A 24439-nucleotide genomic window follows, 5' to 3' on the forward strand; every position below is an offset into this window, starting at 1 on the left:
GCTGTTAAGAGGATTAAATGAGTTGGTAGCAATAAAGTGTGCAGAGTGGTGCCTATCATCCAGTATGTGTTCAACACATAGTAGCTATTATCACATACAAGGTACCATTTAATTCTCATATCAACTCCACTCACTCACTCATTCAATATGCATTGCCCTCTTGCTATGAATCAGACTCTGGGCTGGGAGTTAAGGCCATAGCAATGAAGGAGATAAGCCTAGTCCCTGCCCTCAGGGAGTTTACAGTCTGAAAGTAGGACAAAGCAATTGCCTACGCACATCTTGTTTTCCCTAAGCCTTGTTACTGAAATCTAAATCCACCATGGCTAAGAGCTCTGGATTCAAATCTCACTTCAACCATTTTCTATTAGGTTGATGCAAAAATAATTGTGGTTTTTGCAATTACTTTTAATTTAATGGCTGTGCTCGACACGGGAAGTAAGTTACCTTCTCTGTGTCTGTTTCCCCATCTGTAAAAGGGAAATCATTTTTTAAGTGGGCCTGCTGCAATGATTAATAGGTAGGATGCATATAAAGATTTTGCACAGTGCCTGACACATGGTAAGCACCCTGTAAATCATTTGGCAACTCGCTTGGCTTCCTATCAGCCCAGTCTAACATCTGAGCCTCTCTTTGAACTTCTTTCTTTCCTTCCCCCACTCCCCGCTACCCACCGCACTGCCGCCAAAAAGACCTTCTTTGGGGACTTTCCAAACTTTGCCACCAAAATATTCCTCACGGCAGAGGAGAGAAAAAACATGGCCCGGGGGAGTCAGGGGACATCAATAGAAGCCACCTTCATTGAGCTGAGACGTCTTTGAAGTCTGACTCCCATTTAACTTAAAAATTCATGTGAATTCTGCCTTCTCCTTATTATATCCATGTTCATTTTAATATAAAAGAATATGTCTTCCCTACTCATCTTCAAGCCAAATTGACACTCCAGGAAGAGGAGCTGTTTGTCACCCTGTGGTTTCTTACAGCCTGACACAGAGCTGGATGTGTCAGCCCCCATCATAAGAAATAGCTCAGTGATGAGAACTTGCTGCCTACCTGCTGAATGTCTGTGCTGGGTAGAACCAAGAGGAGGCAGGAGAGAAGCAGCAGATTTTAGCCCTGTACTCTGGAGACAAGTTTTAGATGAAATATAATCAGAAGTCCTATTCAACATAGTGAGGCTGGGCATGATGGCTCATGTCTGTAATCCCAACACTTTGAGAGGCCAAGGTGGGAGGATCACTTGAGGTCAGGAGTTCAATTCCAGACTGGGCAACATAGCAAGACCCCATCTCTACAAAAATAAAATTAAATTAGCTGTGCTTGGTAACACATACCTGTAGTCCCAGCTATTCCGGAGGGTGAGGAGGGAGGATGCCTTTAGCCCAGGAGGTTGAGGTTACAGTGAGCTATAATTGTTCCACTGCACTCCAGCCTGGGTAACAACAGAGCAAGACCCCATCTCTAAAAAACAACAACAAAAAACAAATAACCCTACTGGATGTGCACCAGCTAATCAGAAGGGTGGAACTGGAGCCCAGTCCTGTGTCTCCTGCTCTACCAAGCTTTAACCCTTTAGTTGCTGGACTGTAGGGAGATCTTGGGGATGCCCACAAAGAGTATGGAACATTCAAGGAACAGAGAGAGAATTCAGGAGGCTCCTGGAAATGGTTACTCACCAACTGTTGTTGGAAACTATAATGAGGGACAACCTCCATTTAGCACCACCCTACAGGTAGCCTAAATTTGGAGGCAAAGAGATGCCAGCTGGTGTACCAACAACCTCCATGAGTCATTGTTGGCACCAAGCCCTGGATGAGGCCCTTGAAACAAAGGGACAAAAAGAGACATATCCCCTTCGGAGTAAGAACATGAGAAAGGTAGGCAGGGATGTGCACAGCCCCTCAAACCTCCTGCTCCTACTGACCACTACCTAGGAAACTGATTCCTCTCCTGTGGGCTAAGCAGCTATTTCCAACAATATTGGCACTCTGGGAAGCTAAGTCTGCAAGCCTTGCCTGTTGGAGGTAACAGCTTCCTGTTCCCCAAGTCCTGGTGCCCTGGTGCTCAAACAACAGCTGATCTGAAGCATTATCATATCCTGTGCAGATAAAAAGACTTGGTAAGCTCCCACCTCTTCCCCATGGGTTTATTTATTGTCCCAAATTTCAGCTCCAGACCCATACATTTCCACTGAGCAGCTCCATTTGGACTTTCCATAAGCACTTCCAACTTAATGTGTTCAAACCTCCTCTTTTATCTAAACCTGGATTCTCTGCTGCCTCTTATTTGAGCTCAAAATGCCACCAGCCTCCCAAGCACCCAAGTTAGAACCCTAGTAAGTCATTCTCAATGCCTTCTCTCACATGCCATCATCAACAGTCTTTCATCTCTTGGCTTACCCTTGTTTAATTTTCAGATCTGGCTCAAATGTCACCTCATCTTCAGTGCCAGGTTCTTAGTCTTTCTCTCTCCTTCTCTTCCTGAATCATTTTTATGTGTCTCTGGTAGAACCCTTACTGTATTTTCCTGTAATTGCATTTACATGTCAGTCTTTGCCACTTATGGTAAAGAATTCAAGGGCAGGGGCGTGTATCTTGTTCATTTTACAATCTTCATGACTTAGTGCCAAAGATTAAGTGTTGATGAGATGAATTGCTTCTAACGGAAAATAAGTGCATTCTGAGTTCTTCTGTACTTGCTGTAGGAGTAGGGTGTATTCTTTAGCTGAATACACATTGCCTGGAACTGAGCAGCAGAATTCTTCATTTCCCAAGTGACAGAACATGCAAGAAGATCTCAGTGGTTGGATTTCCCAGCTATAGTCCATTATCCTCTCTCCCCATTATCTCCACATTTTCTATAAATATTTTAAGATGGAAAGTGACAGTTCTCGCTGAGGTTTATAAAGGATGTATTTTTCTTTTCCCCTTCTCTTAGGGTTAAGCAACATCATTGGCATCATAGTTTATATATCAGCCAACGCTGGAGACCCCGGGCAGCGTGACTCCAAAAAAAGTTACTCCTATGGTTGGTCCTTTTATTTCGGAGCCTTCTCTTTCATCATCGCAGAAATTGTAGGAGTGGTTGCCGTGCACATCTATATTGAAAAACATCAGCAGTTACGAGCCAAATCTCACTCGGAGTTCCTGAAGAAATCTACTTTTGCCCGCCTCCCACCCTACAGGTATCGATTCCGGAGGCGGTCAAGTTCTCGCTCCACCGAGCCCAGATCCCGAGACCTGTCCCCCATCAGCAAAGGCTTCCACACCATCCCTTCCACTGACATCTCGATGTTCACCCTCTCCCGGGACCCCTCAAAGATCACCATGGGGACCCTCCTCAACTCCGACCGGGACCACGCTTTTCTACAGTTCCACAATTCCACACCCAAAGAGTTCAAAGAGTCACTGCATAATAATCCGGCCAACAGGCGCACCACGCCCGTCTGAACTGACCTCTGACCTCTGCCCCACGCCCAGCACAGCCTTGGGGGAAGTGTACAGAGATGTTGCTGAGGTTGCATGGCATGGTCCTCGTGATGGTATTACTTTTTACAAAGAATGAAACCAAATGGACTCAGCCCTCTCCCACATTTGCCCCTCACCCTCCAAGTCCTAACCCCTCCATCCTCCCTAACTTTTCAAGCCAATCCCTTCATGTCATTCCTCTCTCTGTGTATCTGTGCCAGATGTTTTCCTTTCTTCCTTCTTTACTGGAAGGACCTCCACATTCTTCCCTCCTTGGAAGAGGACTTTACTAAAAGTCACGGGTGGTGGCCAGGGGGGATTTTTGAATCTCCATCAGGCGCGTTCATAGTTGTCCCCATTGTCTACCCACACGAATCCTCAGGAAACCAACCACCGCCCAGGTGGCCTGAGGGAGGCATTCACCTTTATGTGTTAGAAAAACATGACCAGAAATCAAAGATGTCAGAGCCCCGAAGCAGCTAATGTAATAAGCACTCATGTTATTAAAGGTTTTGCCTTGTCGTAACCAACCGAGCCGGAGGGTGTTTTGTTTCTTTTGGGTGTTTCCTACACAAACTCACTCCCCTGCCTCCAAAGTGGCTCACATCCGTCTTGGAAGCTGAACTTTGCTCATCCACACCTGAGCCACTAAGAAGGCTTACCTTGTACCTTTGTAAGCTAGTAAGGTATTCCCACAAATGTCCGAATCAGTACGCCCTTCTGCTTGAATTCCTGGAGGCTACCTGGGGGTGGGTGAGTGAATGCTGGTTTTCAAGATCTAAATCTGGCACGCAATAGCTCTATGACCTTGGGCAAGTCATCTAAGCCTCAAGCCTCAGTCTCCTCATGTGTAAAATGGAACATGATAATAGCACTCTCCTCCAGAGTTGTGAGGTTTAAATAAAACAATGTGTGTAAAATGATTAGCACATTGTAAACAATAAATACATATTTTTCAATGTTTTGGGTGGATTTTAGGCAGAGTAAGCATCGTGTTGATCTGCTTGTGCTGTGACAACAAAATATCAAAATGGGCTGGAAGAGGTGGCATGAGCTTGTAGTCCCAGCTTATGGGACTACAGCCTTGGAAGCTGAAGCCAGAGGATCACTTGAGCCCAGGAGTTAAAGAGTTCAAGTCTAGCTGAGACCCCAGCTCTTAAAAATAAAAAAGTCAAAGACTGGTAACTTAAACCACAGACATTTACTTCTCAAAGTTCTGGAAGCTAAGTAACTCAGTTTCTGCTCAGGGCTCCTCTTCCTGACTTGTAGACAGCAGCCTTCTTGCTATGTCCTCACACGATAGAAAGAAAGTAATCTCTTTCTCTCTCTCTCTCAGTTTCTCTTTTCATAAAACCACAGATCCCATGGGTCCCACCCCCGTGTCCCACCCCCACGGGTCCCACCCCCATGGGTCCCACCCCCGTGATCTCCTCTCACTCTAATTATCTCCCAAAGATCCCATCTCCAAATACCATCACACTGGGGGTTAGGGATTCAACATATGCATTTTAGGGGAATGGGAAGGTGGATGGAGAAACAATTCAGTCCACAGCAAGTGTTACTGTAGCAAGATAAAAGCCAAATGGAAGTTACTTTATATAAGAGAGAGAGAGCGTATACTCACAGGCTCTGAGGGCTCTGGGAAGACAGAATGGAAGGATTTGAATATTTTAAATATTTGATGTTAGAAAGCACAAGAAATATGTTGACCGGGCATGGTGGCTCACTTCTGTAATCCCAACACTTTGGGAGGCCAATGTGGGCAGATCACTTGGCCAAGCCCAGGAGTTCAAGACCAGCCTGGGCAACACAATGAAACCCTGTCTCTACAAAAAAATACAAAAATTAGGTGAGCATGGTGGCACATGCCTGTAGTCCCAGCTACTTGAGAGGCTGACATGGAAGGATCACCTGAACTCAGGGAGGTAGAGGCTGCAGTGAGCCATGATCATGCCACTGCACTCCAGCCTGGGTGACAGAGTGAGATGCTATCTGAAAAAAGAAAACAAAAAAGTACGAGAAATATGTCACCTATGCCCACAGTGATTCCCTTGAGAATTTTTGGTACACACCCAGGTCTTCACATTTCTGAGGAGCCTTCCCACTTAGGACTCCAGCATGCTAGGAGGCAGGGTTGCAGGCTTGAGAGCTCACACCTACCAGATACTGTGGGTACTAGGCTGTGTTCTGCTGCCATACACACACAAAATCATTTCATCCTTCCAGTAATCCCATGAAGAAAATACCTCCTAAAATCTCCACTTTACCAGTGAGGAAACTGAGGAAAGAGAAGTGCTGTGACTTGCCCAAATTTTATTCCCACTATGGGACAGAAGTACTGGGAAACTAGTACCTTGCCCACACTCACACAGTGAATTTCATTGTAAAGTGCACCTAGGGACAATTCATTTTGTTCAACACTTGAGTCATTGCATGCAAATGGCACGCACATACATTAAATTACCTCATTTAGTCCTCCAAAGAACCACGTGTAGTAGGAATTATCATCTCCATTTTGGCAGGTAAGGAAATAGAGGCTCAAAGAAAGTAAGTGTCTTGGGTGCTAATGAGCAGAGCGACATTTGTATCTAAGCCTCTGCTTCCTACGTTGCGTGGCTTCCCCAGTATTCCAGCATTTTCCAAGCTCAGTCATTTGAGTGCCACTCCTAGGAAGTTTTTTATATCCACATCCCACATCAACAACTGTTTACCTAATGTCTTTCTTCAAGCCTACTCGCTTTCAATCTTTTAATAAATATATTTCGAAAAGGAACTTTATATCACTACTATAAAGCGAAAACTGAAATTCCTTGCCATAATCAAATGGTAACTGGGAAAATAAATACAATGCAAACAAAAACAATCATGCTGTATTTTAGCTGTTGCTAGCTTAGCTCACTGCAACCTCCACCTCCCTGAGTTTGGCTGAAGGCCGGCTGCCGGCTACCTGTTCTTCGTGAAAAGGATATAACCAAAGTGTTAGAGAGGTGTTAAAGGATATTCTGGCACCAAAAGAAGATGCTTCCCTTGGTTTACTCAGAAGGAGCAAAGGAGAAGTCAAAAGGGAGTACCCTTCTCACTGTGTGATTTGATGCTCTGTGATACTGCAGCCACGCAACATATCAAATCATCTCCTACTCTTGTTTTCATGGCAGGTTACGGAGCACTTTATTTTAAAAAAATTTTTTTAAAGATGAAGGACGAGGTAGATTTTATTTTGAAGCATGTGAAAAATATTTGGGAATGTTAACTGAAGTAATTTTTTATTATTATTATTTTACTTTAAGTTCGGGATACAAGTGCAGAACGTGTAGATTTGTTACCTAGGTAGACGTGTCCCACAGTGGTTTGTTGCGCCTAGCAACCCATCATCTAGGTCTTAAGCCCCGAATGCATTAGCTATTTAAAACTGTGGAATGCTAGATGAATTTGCATGTCATCTTTGCTCAGGGGCCATGCATTTCCTCCTCCTCTTGGGGACAAGTGACTCCAGCCACCCCTTGGAGAGGGAAGGATCTGAGAACTGGAGCAAACAGGTGAAGAACACTGTGAAGCGGAAGCAGCAGCATCCAGGCACCCTGGGAATTGGGAGTGTGCAAAAGCAGGGCATCTGGGAAGTGGATCTGGGATGGAGAGAAAGGCCCCAGGGCCTTAACTAGCAGGGTATCTTCCCTGGTAGTCACGAATAAAGTCCTTCTGCAAAGGCCAGAGTGCTAGAGGAAACAGCCATGTGACCCCGGAAGGACTCCCCTTCTACCCCACATCCCTCCCCACCACACCATCTAGGTTTGCTCCCTGAAAAACTTTGGCACAGGAGCCTCGGGATACCTTTGCTTGAAGGCTGCTCAGTTGAACCCCGCTGGCTGGCATCAGATAAATATTAATATTACCACTTCTGGGTTGCAGCCAGGATTCAGGCCAATCCTTGCCATCCAAATCCATTGGAAGAGTATTTCCATTCACTAAGCCACCACCCTGGGTGTCAGACACTGTGCCATGAACTTCACTCATCTTGTCCCATTGAATCCTCGTATTTGTGGCAGGTATGATTGTTAAAGCCATTGTGTAGATAGTGAAACTTACAAGTAGATAGCAAAGCCGATATACAAACCCACGTCTGCCTGACTTGAAAGCCCATACGGCAGACCCTCACTAAGCATTCCTGGCCATGCTGCTCGAATCTCTTGCTCCATTGCTGATTTCTCCATCTCCCTCTCCCTCAAATGCAGCTCCCTTTCCCAGCTGACTCATTTCTGGACCAGCAGATCCCTCTACCAAGCTCAAGACCAGAACCCTTGAGTTTCTCTTTGCTGCTGCTTTATTGTGCGGTCCCTGGAACTGACTTTTTGCCACGTTATGCCTCTGCCTTTTGAGAACAGAGGCAGCTTGCACAACATTCAAGCACACAAACTCTGCAACTGGATCTGGACAGTTGCAGAGTTTGATTCCTTTGACTTTGAATCCAATGACTTTGGATCCCAACTCTGTATTTATCAACCCACAGACCTTTGACAAGATCGTCGCCCTCTGCCTCAGCTTCGCCGTCCATAACATGGGCACAAATATAGTACTTACTCCGGAAGTTCATGGTGAGGATTAAATGAGCTTACCTTCATAATGCACTTAGAAAAGAACTTGAAACACCATAAGTACCATATAGATGTCAGCTATTGTGATTTAATATAGTTCACATATTTACATTTTTCCCATTTGGGTGCTTTTCTGCCTAGACAATCTTCTTTTCCAGATCTTGTCAGCTCAGGCCTCTGAGCTAATTAGGCTGGTGTCCACACTACACCCTGGGCTAGCTCAGGCTTTCTCCCAATTCTCTGCCTTTCCTGATAAATGTTATCCCTACCTGAAAGGTTTCCACTTGCCCTCTCTAAATCCTATCCATCCTTCAAGGCCAAGGTCAAGTCTCATGCTTTCCATGAAGTCTTTTTTGCTTTTTTTTTTGAGATAGAGTCTCACTCTGTTGCCTAGGCTGGAGTGTGGCGGCACAATCTCAGCTCACTGCAACCTCCACCTCCCAGATTCAAGCAATTCCCATGCCTTACTCTCCCAAGTAGCTGGGATTACAGGCATACACTAAAACTCCCGGCTAATTTTTGTATTTTATTAAGGATGGAGTTTTGCCATGTTGGCTGGCCTCAAACTCCTGACCTCAAGTGATCTGCCCACCTCGGCCTTCCAAAGTGTTGGGATTACAGGCATGACCCACTGCACCCAGCATCATGCAGTCTTTTGTGACTCCTCGGGTCACACAATCTCTAACTTCTGGGCATTCATCCATTTATTCATTCATTTATTTATTCAGCACTTACTGTGTGCTGGGGCTATCGTTTGGATGTTTGACCCCCTTCAAACCTCACGTTGAAATTTGATCCCTGGTGCTGAAGGTGGAGCCTGATGAGAAGCAGACGGGTCATAGAGGTGGATCCCTCATGAATAGATTAATGCCCTCCCTTGGGAATGAGTGGATTCTTACTGGATTCGTTCGCATGAGCTGGTTGTTTAAAACAGCCTGACACCTCCCCTCTGTCTCTCTCTTGCTTCCTTTCTTGCCATGTAATCTCTGCATACGCCGGCTCCCCTTGCCTTCTGCTGTGAGTAAAAGCTTCCTGAGCCCTCACCAGAACAGATGCTGGCACCATGTTTCTTGTACAGCCTGCAGAACCGTGAGCCAAATAAACCTCTGTTATATATAAATTACCCAGCCTCAGAGATTCCTTCACGGCAACACAAAACAGACTAAGACAGCCAGAAGGAGTAATAATCCCAAAAGATATGACCACTCTCCTCATGGAACTCTCAGTCTAGTAGAGGAGACAAGCACTGAACAATGAACATACACATCAACAGCGTTCAAAATTGTGATCTATACCATGAAGGGAAAACGTAATGCAAGAAATACAAATATAAATGGGGATCTCTGGCCAGGTGTGGTGGCTCACACCTATAATCCCAGCACTTTGGGAGGCCAAGGTGGGCGGATCACTTGAGGTCAGGAGTACAAGACCAGCCTGGCCAACGTGGTGAAACCCCACCTCTACTAAAAATACAAAAATTAGCCAGATGTGGTGGCACACACCTGTAATCCCAGCTACTCAGGAGGCTGAGGCAGGAGAATCACTTGAACCCGGAAGGCAGAGGTTGCAGTCAGCCAAGATCATGCCACTGCCCTCCAGCCTGGGTGACACAGTCAGACTCTATCTCAAAAAAAAAAAACAAAATAAAATAAAATAATAAATAAATAAACAGGGACCTCTAATTTAGCTGGTGGAGGAGAGGTCAAAGAAGAGGAAAAGACATTTAGGATCAGAGCAAAAGCAAGATCGGGAGTTATTCGAGTAAAGAGAATAAATAAAGTGTCTAGGGGAAGAAAACCATCATGCGCAATGTCCTGAGACTGGAGAGATCAAAAGCAAACAAACAAACAAAAAACAACCAACCAAACAACAACAACAACAACAGTAACAAAACAGGCCAGTAAGGTGTAGGAAGAGTAGCACTGGTGAGAACAAAAAAGAAAGCTAGGTCCAGAGGAAGCAGCATTAAGGGCATGCTAAGGATGTTGAGTTTTGACCCTAAGTGCATTTAGAAGCCATTTGACAGTTTTAATCAGGAATACATTAGACACCACCTAATATGTATTTTCAGAAGTTTAATAAGTTAGGCACCCAGTGAAATGCTGGTTTCCTAGATCTTATCTCTGGAGTATCATTGCCTGCTTTATCTACAGTCCCTGGTAGGAAGGCATAACCCTGTCCTTGGTCACAGCTGATTGGATCAAAGATTGCACCTGATATAAGGCCAGCCAATCCAGTCATAGGATGACTAGTGGTCTAGGATTTGTAACTAGACTCCAAAAGGCCAGCTGGTCCAATCAGATGATCTCTATGAGACTTTTAACTAAGTCACAGAAGCCAATTGCTAATTGGCTATAAGGAGCAAAACAGAGAGGATATGAGAGATCCATGAGGATAGGGCTGCAACAGTCAGCCAAACGCAGGTTAAAGTTATACCAAAAAAACTGCTTGGTAAAGAGAAGACAACTCTCTAAAGGCTTCTCATTGTACTTAAATAAAATTCAAATTTTTGGCCGGGCATGGTGGCTCACACCTGTAATCTCAGCCCTTTGGGAGGCTGAGGCAGGTGGATCACCTGAGGTCAGGAGTTCAAGACCAGCCTGATCAATATGGTGAAACCTCGTCTCTACCTAAAATACAAAAAAATTAGCCAGTCTTGGTGGCGGGCACCTGTAGTCCCAGCTACCCAAGAGGCTGAAACAGGGGAATTGCTTGAACCTGGGAGGTGGAGGTTGCAGTGAGCTGAGATCACACCACTGCACTCCAGCCTGGGTGACCAAGCAAGACTCCATCTCAAAAAAAAAAAAATTGCTAGGACCTCCAAGTTCCTGCATTATCAGGAGCATGCTGATCTATTCAACTTTATTCTGTGCCATCAAGTTGGTGCAAAAGTAACTTTATTTTGTGCCATTACTTTCGATGGCAAAAACCGCAATTATTTTTGCACCAATCTAATACTTCCATCTTGCTACCTGCACTCCAGTCAGGCTGTCCTTCTTTTATCAGTTCCTTGGTCAAGCCTCAGGGCCTTTGCACCTGCTATTTCTACTGATTGAAATGTCTTCAATCTCTTAACATGACTGGCCCCTTCTCATCCTTCAGATCTGAGCTGGACAAGTCACTCCTGAGAGAGTACTTTCCTCACCAACTCTCTAAAGTAGATCACCTCTTATTCTTTACTCGAGTTCATCCTTATTCCCTTGAGAGCTCAAAATTTTGTAATGTTTTATTTTGTGTTTATTTATTTGTATAGATTTCCCTACGAGAACACACATTTTATGAGAGCAAGGTCCTTGACCATATCCTCCGTGCTTAACATGGAGCTATTCACGTGGTAGGTGCTCAGATGCCTGAGTGAAGGAAGGAAGGAAGGAGAATGCATTAAGAACTGTTTAGAGGAAAGCAGACACATCTCAAGGGAGAGGAAGAGAGTGGCTTCCTTGTCACTCAGGCTGGAGTGCAGTGACGTGATCACGGCTCACTGTAGCCTCAACCTCCTGGGCTCAAGTGATCCTCTCACCTCAGCCTCCCGAGTAACTAGGACTACAGGTGTGCCACCACACCCAGCTATTTTTTTAAATTTTTTATAGAGATGGGGTCTCACTATATTACCCAGGCTAGTCTCAAACTCCTGGGCTCAAGTGATCTTCCCGCATCAGGCTCCATAAGTGTTGGGATTACAGGCATGAGCCACTATTCCTGGCCTCTTCTTTATTTCTTTTTTCTTTTTTTTTTTTTTTTTTTTGAGACAGAGTCTCGCTTTGTCGCCCAGACTGGAGTGCAGTGGCCGGATCTCAGCTCACTGCAAGCTCCGCCTCCCAGGTTTACGCCATTCTCCTGCCTCAGCCTCCCAAGTAGCTGGGACTAAAGGCGCCCGCCACCTTGCCCGGCTAGTTTTTTTGTATTTTTTAGTAGAAACGGGGTTTCACCGGGTTAGCCAGGATGGTCTCAATCTCCTGACCTCGTGATCCGCCCATCTCGGCCTCCCAAAGTGCTGGGATTACAGGCTTGAGCCACCGCGCCCGGCCCCTCTTCTTTATTTCTAATAGCTTCCCTGTCCCGTCTCCTCAAGGCCCATCTCAATTTGAGTTGCCATCCTCAGATCCCTGGGTCACTTTTTCTACATTCCTTCAACAATCCTCCCTTTTCTTGAGCCAGCCTGAGTGGGTTACCAAATGAACACTAGTCAGAAGCTATGTCTCTAGAACTGAGGAACACTCAGTTATAGGGGGACAGCTGAGAGTCCCTTTAGAGACAGAAGAGCCATGCCAGAATGGTATTTAGTCAGGATGTTTGTTGAAGAGAGATCAGAACCTCAAAGCAAGTTCAGCTCAGAAAGAGTCAAGACTGAGAGAGAACCAGTAACCAGAAAACAAGTGGTCAGGCCTGAGGGTTTAGTAAAGCATCAGTCTAAAAAGACCTCCTAAAGGCAATGGCAAGGCCAAGTCACCAAGTTGAAAACAAGAATTCCTGGATATTATATAAAATTCATGGTATGTTAATAGCTTTATTTTTGTAAATAATAAACAAGTCAAACAAACAAAAAACCAGTTTTGAGATGGTAATCTGGAATTATGGGTCCTTCTCTAATGCTTTAGGTAAGATGCTTTTGCCTGCAAGTAACACCTAACTCCAACTTAACTAGCCCGTATTAATCAGGTAGACTAGGCCATCTGTCATAACAAAATAAATCCTAAAATCTCAATTGTTTAACAGAAGAAACCTTTATTTCTTACTAAAGACCAATGCAGGCACTCCTGGCTGAGTAACACTCCTAGATGGCTCTACTCCACATAGTGACTCAGGGACCCAAGCTGCTTCTGTCTTGTAGTTCTACCATACTGTGGCTTCAGGGCTATCCTGGTGTCATCCTCCTGATAAATGGAGGGAAGAGAAAAGAAGTGGTGGTGAGAATGTGAAGGATCATGCACCTAAACATAACAACCTTGGCCCAGAAGTAACCCACTTTATGTCACATTCCACTGGTGAGAATGAATCACATAGTTCCATCTAAATTCCAGGAGAAGGAATGCTGAAAATGTCATCCATGTCTGGAAAATTGCTTCCAAATAATAATTTTATATTATATAAAGTGTGCACAAATCTTTGGCAGGTGTCTGCCATATAACCTAAATAAGACAAATGTCTGCTCCATAAAAAGAAATCTCAAGGTAAAGGGGTCCCAGGGTTAGCTACTTCAGCAGCTCAAAGAAACTCAAGGACCCAAAGTCTTTTTATTTTCCACACTTCCATGCTTAGGCCAGTATACTATCATATCTAAATACAATATCCCATTGTATCAAGATACAGCATCCAGCAGAAAGGTGTCTTTAAGAGAGGGAAAAGCTTTCACAGAAGCACACCATTAGACTCTCTCCTTATTCTCACTGGACAGTATTGGGTCATGTGCTCATTCCTAAAGCAGTCACCAATAAGGGGAATAAAATTACCATCGGGGACCAGCACCAGTGGTTCTCAGCCCTTGCTGTACGTTAGCATCACCAAGAGGGAATTCTTTAAAAATACAAATGTCCAGTCTCCACCCTAGAGATTCTTAGTTAATTAGTCTGATGTAAGACTGGGCTTCAGAAGTCACCAATTGATAGTGTGAGGAATGAATTTCATTCACAACCACGCATGGCTGTGGGCACCTGTAGTCCCAGCAACTCGGGAGGCTGGGGTGGGAGGATTGCTTGAACCCAAGAGTTTGAGACCAGCCTGAGTAACATAGCGAGACCTCATCTCTTTAAAAAAAAAAAAAAAATCTTTTGGTCAGGTGCAGTGGCCCAGTGGCCCATGCTCGTATTCTCAGCACTTTGGGAGCCTGAGATAGGCGGATCACTTGAGTCCAGGAGTTCAAGACCAGCCTAGGCAAAATGGTAAAACTCCATCTCCACAAAACATTAGCCCAGCATTGTGGCATGCACCCATAGGCCCAGTTACTTGGGAGGCTAAGGTGAGAGGATTGCTTGAGCCCAGGGAAGTCAAGGCTGCAGTGAGCTATGATTGCACCACTGCACTTCAGCCTGGATGACAGAGTGAGACCCTGTCTCAAGAAAAAAAAAAAAAAAAATCCTTCTTTTTCATTTTTAGCTTGATCCGTAGTGTGATTTTAAAATTTAGAAACTTACAATGATGCAGAAAATGGGGCAAAATGTCAGCAACTGGTGAATCTGGGTAAATGGTATATGGAAGCTGTTTATAACCATTCTTGCAGTTTTTTCTATAGATTCAAATTAAATCAAAATTAAAAGTGACCAAAAGTGAGAGAAAATGGGAACACACACATAAAAGCCAGGATTTGTGGCTTCTCTTCAAAAATCAGGAAATCTGTAAAAGCTGGCTCTGTATTCCCACAGGAAATTAAAAGCAGGCCTGAGAAGTAATGCACAGGCTTCTCTGACTAAGTATCTCCAGGACAAGAGCTTGTGCACCTGGGCCATTAGCTAGAGCTCAGGTGAGTCTTATAATCAGGTAGTGTTGGGGATCACTCTGGAGTTCTTTTAATTCTTATTCATTTTCTTGTATCCTGTTCCATCCTCTTCGAACCTCTATGTATAGCTTGGATTATTTTTGCCAAGCGCGGCACCTTACACTTACCCACACTGAAGCTCATCCTTGGCAACTCCTCTGCCCACTCACACAGCCTGGTGAGATCTTCCTGCGGCTTATCACCAGCGGCTTGGCATTTCACTACCTGGCACAGCAAAGTGTCATCAGCAAATGTGGAGCTCTTACCACTTACACCTCCAGATCAGTTAGGCAAATGTCAAATAAGACCAGGCCCAGCACCGACACCCCACCGCTCTCAATTAATCAATTAACTAACTCATAATAACCCAACTGACTGTCTGGTGGCAAGCAAAAGAAATCAGCTGTTGCTAACTTAAGCAACAGAGGAATTTAGCTTAAGTCGGACCTCTCAACAGTAGCACTAATGGCATTTGAAGCTGGATAATTCTTCGTTTTGGTGGAGGGTGGTCTGTCCCATGCATGGTGGGATGTTTAGCAGCATCTCTGGCTTCTATCCATGAGATAGCAGCAGAACGACTCCCCTCCCCCTCCAAGTTATGACAACCACAAATGTCTCCCAGACATTGCCAAATGTCTCCTGGAAGTGGGAGAGGCTAAAGTCACTTCCAGCTGAGAACCACTGGTACGGGGGTGGGGAAGTTGAAGCCCCAGGCCTTAGAAAAGTTGGAAACCTGAGTTGTTTTAAGGTTCTAGAGAGCATGGATTAATAAATGAATGAGTTTAAATCCCGGCTTCACCATCTACTAGTTGTGCGACTTGACAAGTGACTTAACCTCCCTGTGCCTAAGTTTCCTCATCCATAAAATGGGATTATCAGGATAGGTTGGGCTACACAGTGGGAACAAACGACCCTCCAAAATCAGTAGCTTGAAACACATGCAGCCAGGCGCGGTGGCTCACACCTGTAATCCCAGCATTTTGGGCGCCCCAGGTGGGTGGATCACATAAGGTCGGAGTTCAAGACCAGCTTGGTCAGCATGGCGAAACCCCGTCTCTACTAAAAATACAAAAATTAGCCGGACATGGTGGCATGTGCCTGTAATCCCAGCTACTCGGGAGGCTGAGGCAGGAGAATCACTTGAACCTGGGAGGCAGAGGTTGCAGTGAGGTGAGATCACACCACTGCACTCCAGCTTGGGGAACAGAGCAAGACTCCAGCCTGGGGGACACAGCAAGACTCCAGCCTGGGGGACAAAGCGAGACGCCATCTTTAAAAAAAAAAAAAAAAAAAAGGAGAAACACATGCTATGTATCCAATGTGATCAGCTGGGGTTCTGCACATGTTGCCTACTCCAGGAGACAAAAGCTGAGAAGAAACTCTATCATCTGAACATTGCTGGTCAAAATGAAAAGGAGAAAAGAAAAATAAACTAGCTCTTAAATGTTTCTACCTATAAGTGATACACATCGCTCACAGCATTCATTGATCAAAACAAGTGCCATGGCTACACCAAATGTGAAGAATGCTGCAAAGTGAAAACGTACCACATGCTGCAAAAAGGGAGAAGAGGAAATATTGATTGATAAACACCACTAATGTCTAACAGAAGTAATAATGCTGGCTTCATATATTTGTTGGGAAGGGCAAACAAATTAATATATACAAAGTTCTTAGAACAGTGTGTGGCGTATATTAACTCCTGAATAAACATTAGTATATTAACTCTTGAATAAACATTAGCAGGGCCGGGCGCAGTAACTCAGGCCTATAATCCCAGCACTTTGGGAGGCCGAGGCAGGCGGATCACTTGAGGCCAGGAGTTTGAGACCAGCCTGGGCAAAACGGTGAAACCCCGTTTCCACTAAAAATACAAAAATTAGCCAGGCGTAGTGGTGCATGCCTGTAATCTGCTACTCTGGAGGCTGAGGCAGGAGAATCACTTAAACCCGGAAGACAGAGGTTGCAGTGAGTTGAGAATGTACCACTGCACTTTAGCCTGGGCAACAGAGTGAGTGAGGCTCCGTCTCAAAACAAAACACACTAGCTTATGATTATGATTATGATTATGATTTTTACTGAGACAGGCCTTCACTCTGTCTCCAAGGCTGGAGTGTAATGGTGTATTCACAGCTCACTACAATCTCAACTTTCTGGACTCAAGCAATCCTCTTACTTGAACCTCCTGAGTAGCTAGGCATCATTCCTGGGTATTTATTTTTATTTTTATTTTTTTGTAAAGACGGAGTCTCACTATGTTGCCCAGGCTGGTCTTGAACTCCTGGGTTCAAGCAATCCTCCCACCTTGTGTCTCCCAAAGTGCTGGGATTACAAGCATGAACCACCATGCCTGGCCTAGTTTACTATTTATTAATTCAGCAACTGTTTATTGAGCACTGTGATTATCACTTTTATTTGTCAATTTGGCTAACCTATAGTGTGCAATTATTCAATCAAACCTAATCCTAGTCCAGATGTTGCTATGAAGAAATTTTGTAGACATGGTTAACATGCACAATCAGTTATCTCCATAATCTGGGTGGGCCCGATACAGTCAGTTAAAGGGCCTTAAGAGTAAAACTGAGGCTTCCCTACAGAAAAAGAAATCCCACCTATGGACAGCAGCACCAGCAGCACCTGCTCCTGCCCAAGACTTTTCAGCCTGCCCTTCCTAACAGCCTGTTCTATGGATTCTGGATTTACCCAGCCAGCCTCCACAATCACATAAGCCCATTCCTTGCAATAAATCCTTTCACAGCCTTAACTCTCAATATCCTCTTCCTTCCCTGCCTTCTTCCCTCTCCCCACCATGACTTTTTTTTTTTTTTTTAAGATGTAGTCTTGCTCTTTCATCCAGGCTGGCGTGCAGTGGCACTATCTAGGCTCACGGCAACCTCTACCTCCTGGGTTCAAGCTATTCTCCTGCCTCAGCCTCCTGAGTAGCTGGGATTATGGGCATGCACCACCACGCCCAGCTAGTTTTTGTTTTGTTTTGTTTTGTTTTGTTTTGTTTGAGACAGAGTCTTGCTCTGTTGCCTAGGCTGGAGTGCAATGGCACGAGCTCGGCTCACTGCAACCTCTGCCTCCCAAGTTCAAGCGATTCTCCTGCCTCAGCCTCCCGAATAGCTAAGATTACAGACTCGCACAACCATGCCCAGCTAATTTTTGTATTTTTAGTAGAGACAAGTTGGCCAGGCTGGTCTTGAACTCCTGACCTCATGATCTGCCCGCCTCGGCCTCCCAAAGTGCTGGGATTATAGGTGTCAGCCACCATGCCTAGCCCCCACCACCATTTTTAAAGGCATGAAACCTGAATTTTATTCCCCATTTCTAGTCTTGACTCCTCTCTGACTTCTAACTCTCTGGTCCTGGCTCCCATAACAGAAGTCTAGTATGGCTGATTCTGTCTTGCTACTAGCTTCACAGACTGGCTGTCCTCACTCATTCTTAGGCATAGGCCATAGGAGGAATTTCATTTATAGTTTAACTTTGAAGCAAGGATAATAATAGCCACTCCCTAAAACTGATCCCTTCCTTGTTTGGGGACTGAAACCGATCTTGTAAGAATAATGAAAGTTCACAAGGTTAGGATTATGGGAGGGGCCTAAATTCTGCCAAGATGTAGGCATAGATAAAGGATAATCAGCCATTGTCCCATAGCTTACTTTTCTATAATCCGTTTACTTGAGAGTTATGTGTCCAGAGGTCACAAGATTTGTGACTTCTCCAATTGCTTCTGTTGATAATGTCACTATTGTAGAACCCAAAATTGGTCTTTTGAGATGTTTTTCAGACTTTTGCATTCTGGCAGCCAACTGACTCCACCTGGACCCGTGACTCATGACTCATGACTCAGCCCCCTACCCAGAGGCTGACTGAGCATACCGGGACTGTTTCCCACATCCCTATGATTTCATCCCCAACCAATCAGTAGCACCCATTTCTTAGCCTCCTGCCCACCAAATTACTTATAAAAACCCTAGCCTTGGCCGGATGCAGTGGCTCACACCTGTAATCCCAGCGCTTTGGCTGGGTGGATTACCTGAGGTCAGGAGTTCAAGACCAGCCTTGCCAACATGGTGAAACCTCATCTCTGCTAAAAATACAAAAATTAGCCAGGTGAGGTGGTGGGTGTCTGTAATCCCAACTACTTGGGAGGCGGAGGCAGAATTACCTGAATCCAGGAGGTGGAGGTTGCAGTGAGCCGAGATTGCACCATTGCACTCCAGCCTGGGAGACAAGAGTGAAACTCCATCACAAAAAAATAAAAAACAAAACTCTAGCCTCTGAGTTATTGGAGAGGCTGATTTGAGTAATCACTCCCATCCTTCCACTCAGCTAGCCCTGTGATTATTAAACTCTTTCTCCTTTTTTTTTTTTTCTTTTTGTTTGAGATGGAGTCTCTGTCACCAGGCTGGACTGCAGCAGCATGATCTCAGCTTACTGCAACCTCCACCTCCAGGTTCAAGTGATTCTCCTGCCTCAGTCTCCTGAGTAGCTAGGACTATAGGCATGAGCTACCACACCCAGCTAATTTTTGTATTTTTAGTAGAGACAGGGTTTCATCATATTGTCCAGGATGGTCTCAATCTCTTGACCTTGTGATCTGCCCTCCTCAGCCTCCCAAAGTGCTGGGATTACAGGTGCGAGCCACCGTGTCTGGCTAATGTCTTTCTCTACAGCAATATGGCTGTCTCTGTTAATTGGTTTTATCTGTGCAGCAGGCAAGATGAACTTGTTACACTCACTCCTGCTAGTGCTCACCTGCTTAGAGATCAAGCAGCTTCTTTTCCTGTGCCAGGTGTCCCAAGGACTAAAGGACCTGAGAGAGCAGAAACTTTGAGCTACGTGACCATGACTGACTTGCTACACAAAGCTCCCCTGCTACCCCAGGTCTATCCTCCCTGTCTTTAAAATAGGCCCAGTTCTTGTCCCTGCTCTGTGGCTTTAGGTAAGGTGCTTTCTGTGCTTCAGTTTACTCAGCTGCTGAAGGGCATCAGAGCATGCCACCCCAAAATATGACACTTTGGCATAAGAATTATTTTGAGCTGAAGGCAATTGAGAAAAAAACAGCAGATGCAGGAAAAGTTCTCTACCCTCCACTTTCTATATAAAGGCAGAGCATAAAAAGGTGTCCGGGTTCCCTTCTGTCATACCAGGAAAAGGAGATGACTCTTATCACTGGAGATTGCACCAACTTGAATCTGTATAAACAAACCTTACTGAAATAACCATTATCTTCTGTTTGTCCCCGCTTTTCTAGGTATTTATCTTCCCACAATTTACCACCCCCAGAAGCACAAACCCTTTTCCTTTGTCTCGTCACTTATCCACACATTTATTGCTCTTTGTTAAAATGGTATATAACCTCTCAGGCCTAACCACTTCTTTGAGTTTTCATTTCCTTTTCTGTGAGATCCATGTGTACATGTACAATATTTAAAAAATTAGCAACAAATACAATCTGTATGCCTTTATCCTTTTGTCAGTTCAATTTATAGCATCCTAGTTACTAAATCTAAGAGGGTAGAGGAAAAAAAATTTCTCTCTACCCTGCAAAATGGGGATAACAATAGAATCCTACTCACTGGGTGCAGTGAAAATTTAACAAGATGATGCCTGCATTGCACTTAATATATGACTGGCTTATAGTCAATACTTAATAAATGATAACTTGTTCAATAGTTACAAATACAAGCCCTATCCACCCCCAGCCTCAGCATCTTTACCCTTTAAGTTTCCAGGACAATTTAGAGAAGACAGAACAATTCAGTCACAGAAACTTATCTGGTTTTAATAACCTCAAAGAAGCAGGCAATCCCCACTCCAAGCCTACCTTAGGAAGGGGAACTTCTATAAAAATTTTAAGAACCCAACTCTTACAATCTTTTCTCCAAACCCAGCCCTTCTCATTCCATAATGAAACACTTTGGTTAAGAAGGAAGCCAAGGGGAGCTGGCTTCTCTCTCCTCTACCCTGATCCACTCTCTGGCACCCAGGATCACTATTGCCATTCTGGATGTGGGGGAGTTACACAAAGTCTTGTGCCTTTGAAGTGCTTGAATTTTCATTTCACATTTTACATATCAAGAGGGAAGAGGACCATAAATCATTATTGGCAAGAAAGACAGGAGAAACAGCAGAGGTCAGTATTCTAAAGCAATTAGTTGGGACAACAGAAGGAACAAAAAGAAAGACATTATGCAAATGGAAGGCCATTCCACCTTGAGAAGATAATGTCTGCTTTGAACATAAAGGAAGCAGTTTAAAGCAGCCCAGTTCATTCCAATTCTGTTTAAATATTAAGCTTCCTCATGAGTAATATTAGGCCTGGGTAGCGTCAGGCCTCTGAAACATTAACACTTTCCTATTCCTCCATAATTATGTTGGTAATATTCACTGTATTAGATTTTAAATAATTCACAACACTGAACAGGAGTGAGTACAGCAATAAATCTTACATTTCTCCAAAATAACTTAAACCTGATTGGAGCCTATATCTATATCTTTGCTTGCAGGTTTTTCCAGTGTTGCTTTTTAAATGTCCCCTTAATGGGGAGATGGTCTTTGATAAGAAGTTAATCTCAGGAAGTGAGTAGAGCCTGACTTCAGTTACGTTAGGAGACAGTAAGCCACAATTGAATGGGAAAGATCCCCCTGAAACCATTCGCACAGAGTTGACAGAAATTGCATGCCAGGTTTGGACAGAAATATAGCTATAATTAAGCCCTAATCAGGCTGCACTCTGCCCCACTTCCTTGTTGCTAAAGTCACATAGTATTGGACACTGACCATTGCATCTTCGTGATTCCTATAGATAAGATTTTGGACAGTAGGATCCTAAGATTGTTTAAGAATTGACTTTCAGCCAGGCATGGTGGCTGACGCCTGTAATCCCAGCACTTTGGGAGGCCAAGGCTGGCAGATCACGAAGTCAGGAGTTTGAGACCCTGGCCAATATGGTGAAACCCCATCTCCACTAAAAAATACAAAAATTAGCCAGATGTGGTGGTGCATGCCTGTAGTCCCAGCTACTCAGGAGGCTGAGGCAGGAGAATCGCTTGAACCTGGGAGGCAGAGGTTACAGTGAGCCGAGATCAAGCCACTGCACTCCAGCCTGGGTGACAGAGTGAGACTCTGTCTCAAAAAAAAAAAAAGAATTGACTTTCGACTGAGTGCAGTGGCTCACACTTGTAATCCCAGCACTTTGGGAGGCCAAGGCAGGTGGATCACGAGGTCAAGAGATCGAGACCATCCTGGGCAACATGGTGAAATGCCATCTCTACTAAAAATACAAAAATTAGCTGGGTGTGGTGTCACATGCCTGTAATCCCAGCTACCCAAGAGGCTGAGAGGCACGATAATCGCTTGAACCCAGGAGGCAGAAGGTGCAGTGAGCTGAGATCCCACCACTGCACTTCAGCCTGGCAACAGAATAAGACTCCATCTCAAAAAAAAAAAAAAAAAAAAGAATTGACTTTCATCCCCATTGTTCCTGACATTAGAATCATAAAGCTTTTGTTTAAGAATACTTAAGATGGGCCAGGCACAGTGGCTCACGCCTGTAATCCTAGCACTTTGGGAGACTGAGGTGGGTGGATCACCTGAGGTCAGGAGTTCGAGACTAGCCTGACCACCATGCAGAAACCCTGTCTCTACTAAAAATACAAAAAAACCAGCCAGGTGTGGTGGTGCATGCCTATAATCCCAGCTATTCAGGAGGCTGAGGCAGGAGAATTGCTTGAACCTGGGAGGCAGAAGTTGTAGTGAGCCGAGATCATGCCATTGCACGCTAGCCTGGGCAACAAGAGTGAAACTCCTTCTCAAAAAAAAAAAAAAAAAAAGAGAAACTTACTTAAGATGTTTTTCAGATCCCAAATTCCAGTGAAACAGCTGATGCCAACTAGTTTGAAGATCCCCAGAGGAACAGGATCAGCATGAGAACAAAGCTTCTTCATCTCCCTGTCCCATGACTTTACCCTGCACTCTTCAACCAATCAACAATCTCCACACTCGAGCTCACTCCAAAACCCTTAAAAACCCTATCCCCAAATTCCTTGTTGTGAATAAGAGCTCAGAGTTACAAAGAAAACAAATGCTTAGACAGAGAACATCTCAGCAAGGCAAATTTACTTCTGCAGAAGGGTGGTCTTGCATATGGAACAATGGCAAGAGCACACAGAACAAAGGAAAGCAGGGGTTTTTATTATCTCTAATGCAGCTTCTGCTTCTGTGTCTTTCTCCAATTGGCTAGGGTTGGACCGCACAGTCTAAACTAGTCTCAACTGGCTAAACGTTTTAACTTTCTTAGATAAGATAGGCACTTAAGGGAGGTGAGAAGAGAGAGAAGGGAGGACTAGGAAGGTAACCTATTCCCTGATAAGGAAAGGAATGTGGACTGGGGTTGTAGCAAGTTCAGGCATATTCAGACAAGTTGGGGTGCAGCAAAGGCAAGGGGGTATTTGGAATTATAGGATAGAGAATGAGGAAACTGAATAAGCTATTTGAAGAGGGAACCTAACTGTATCTAACATTCCTCAAGAAGATGGATTTGAGGATCCCTCCCATCTCCTCATTTGGTGGCCCTCTGCTGCAACCTGACGTCTTGGCATATCAACTTGCTGTGTGTATTAGGCAACAAATCTATTATGGTTGCACCCTCTCGTTGTACCCCCCGTCCATGGGACCAGGACTCTCTCTTCCCTCCACCTCCTCCTTCTCCACCAGGAGAAACAGAGATCAGAGCATATCCCTCTCCATCAGCAGAAGAGGCAGAGGACAGTAGACACCTGAGATGGTCAATTTTTGGCAACAGACCTAGGTCAGTGACTTACGCCTGTAATCCCAGCACTTTGGGAGGCTAAGGTGGGCAGATCAGTTGAAGTCAGGAGCTCAAGATCAGCCTGGCCAACATAGTGAAATCCTGTCTCTATTGAAAATACAAAAATTAGCCAGGTGTGGTGGTGGGCACCTGTAGTCCCAGATACTTGGGAGGTTGAGGCAAGAGAATCATGTGAAGCCAGGAGGTGGAGATTGCAGTGAGCCAAGATAGTCCCAGCCTGGGTGACAGAGCAAGACTCTGACTAAAAAAAAAAAAAAAAGGCAGCTTAGATGGTTGGAGCTTTATTGGCTGTTGAAGAGGGATAGCAGATTTTGAGGAAGGGACATTTGGGGACACTTGCAGGCTTCAGAGTGTGGAGGAAAATAAGAAAAATATTACAGGCCAGCTTCCATGCCTTGATGGTCCGCTCACCCATTGTCAACACCCTCCTTAATGTCACACACGGCTTCTGTTTCATGTATCAGTGCTCACACTACCCTTCAACTGACCGCAGCTGTTGCAACGCATGGCAGTTCCGAGGGAGAATCTCAGTCCACAGAGTGGAGCATTTGCTTAGTGTTTCCACTTAGAGCTGTCACCATTACCCCCAAGGAATTAGCCACCCAGGAAGTTCTGCCTTTTTATCCTTCCCAGAGACACATGCAAGAGCTGTTCATCTCCTTTAAGCTCTTAAAAAGTTCTATTTCATTCTTCCGAGACAACGGGGCTACTCACCCTTTAAAGGTAGTTCATGGGTTGTTCCCAGGAGGTGCCACAGTTACCTCAGAGCTTCTCTTATTTGTTCCTTAAAGACTGATTATTATTACTTCCCCTTTCCCAGAGAATAGAGCCTGATTTCCTCCAGAGGGGCCCAGAGCACCACAATACAAACGCCTTTTGTGGTTCTGGGGAAATTCATCTTCCCAAGAATGATAACGTGACCTTCCATTACCTCTCCCGCTAGGACAGAGGAAATAACTCTAATTCTGACATGGCATCTGCTACGTAAACCAAAGCTGGGTTATCTTTAGAGACAGCCTTTGGTGTGTTAGGATTTCAGCTGCCTGGCAGGGACTTTGCTCCACAGATT

The 24439-nt window shown here is 44.7% G+C and overlaps 1 protein-coding gene across 2 annotated transcripts in view; it reads left to right on the forward strand.

Annotated features, from left to right (window-relative positions):
• Positions 1 to 3997, forward strand: part of LOC105485030 (calcium voltage-gated channel auxiliary subunit gamma 3) — a 109223-nt gene extending 105226 nt beyond the window's left edge. The window contains exon 4 of one of the 2 annotated variants that reach the window (XM_071084246.1): positions 3185 to 3997. In XM_071084246.1, the coding sequence (XP_070940347.1) occupies positions 3185 to 3564 (380 nt within the window). In that variant the 3' untranslated portion in view covers positions 3565 to 3997. Of the gene's footprint in view, positions 1 to 2937 lie in introns of both variants that reach the window. The other variant, XM_011747192.2, reaches the window with a different exon arrangement.
• The last annotated feature ends 20442 nt before the right edge of the window (positions 3998 to 24439 follow it).

This window comes from Macaca nemestrina, chromosome 18 (genome assembly GCF_043159975.1).
Source record: "Macaca nemestrina isolate mMacNem1 chromosome 18, mMacNem.hap1, whole genome shotgun sequence".
Taxonomy (NCBI): domain Eukaryota; kingdom Metazoa; phylum Chordata; class Mammalia; order Primates; family Cercopithecidae; genus Macaca; species Macaca nemestrina.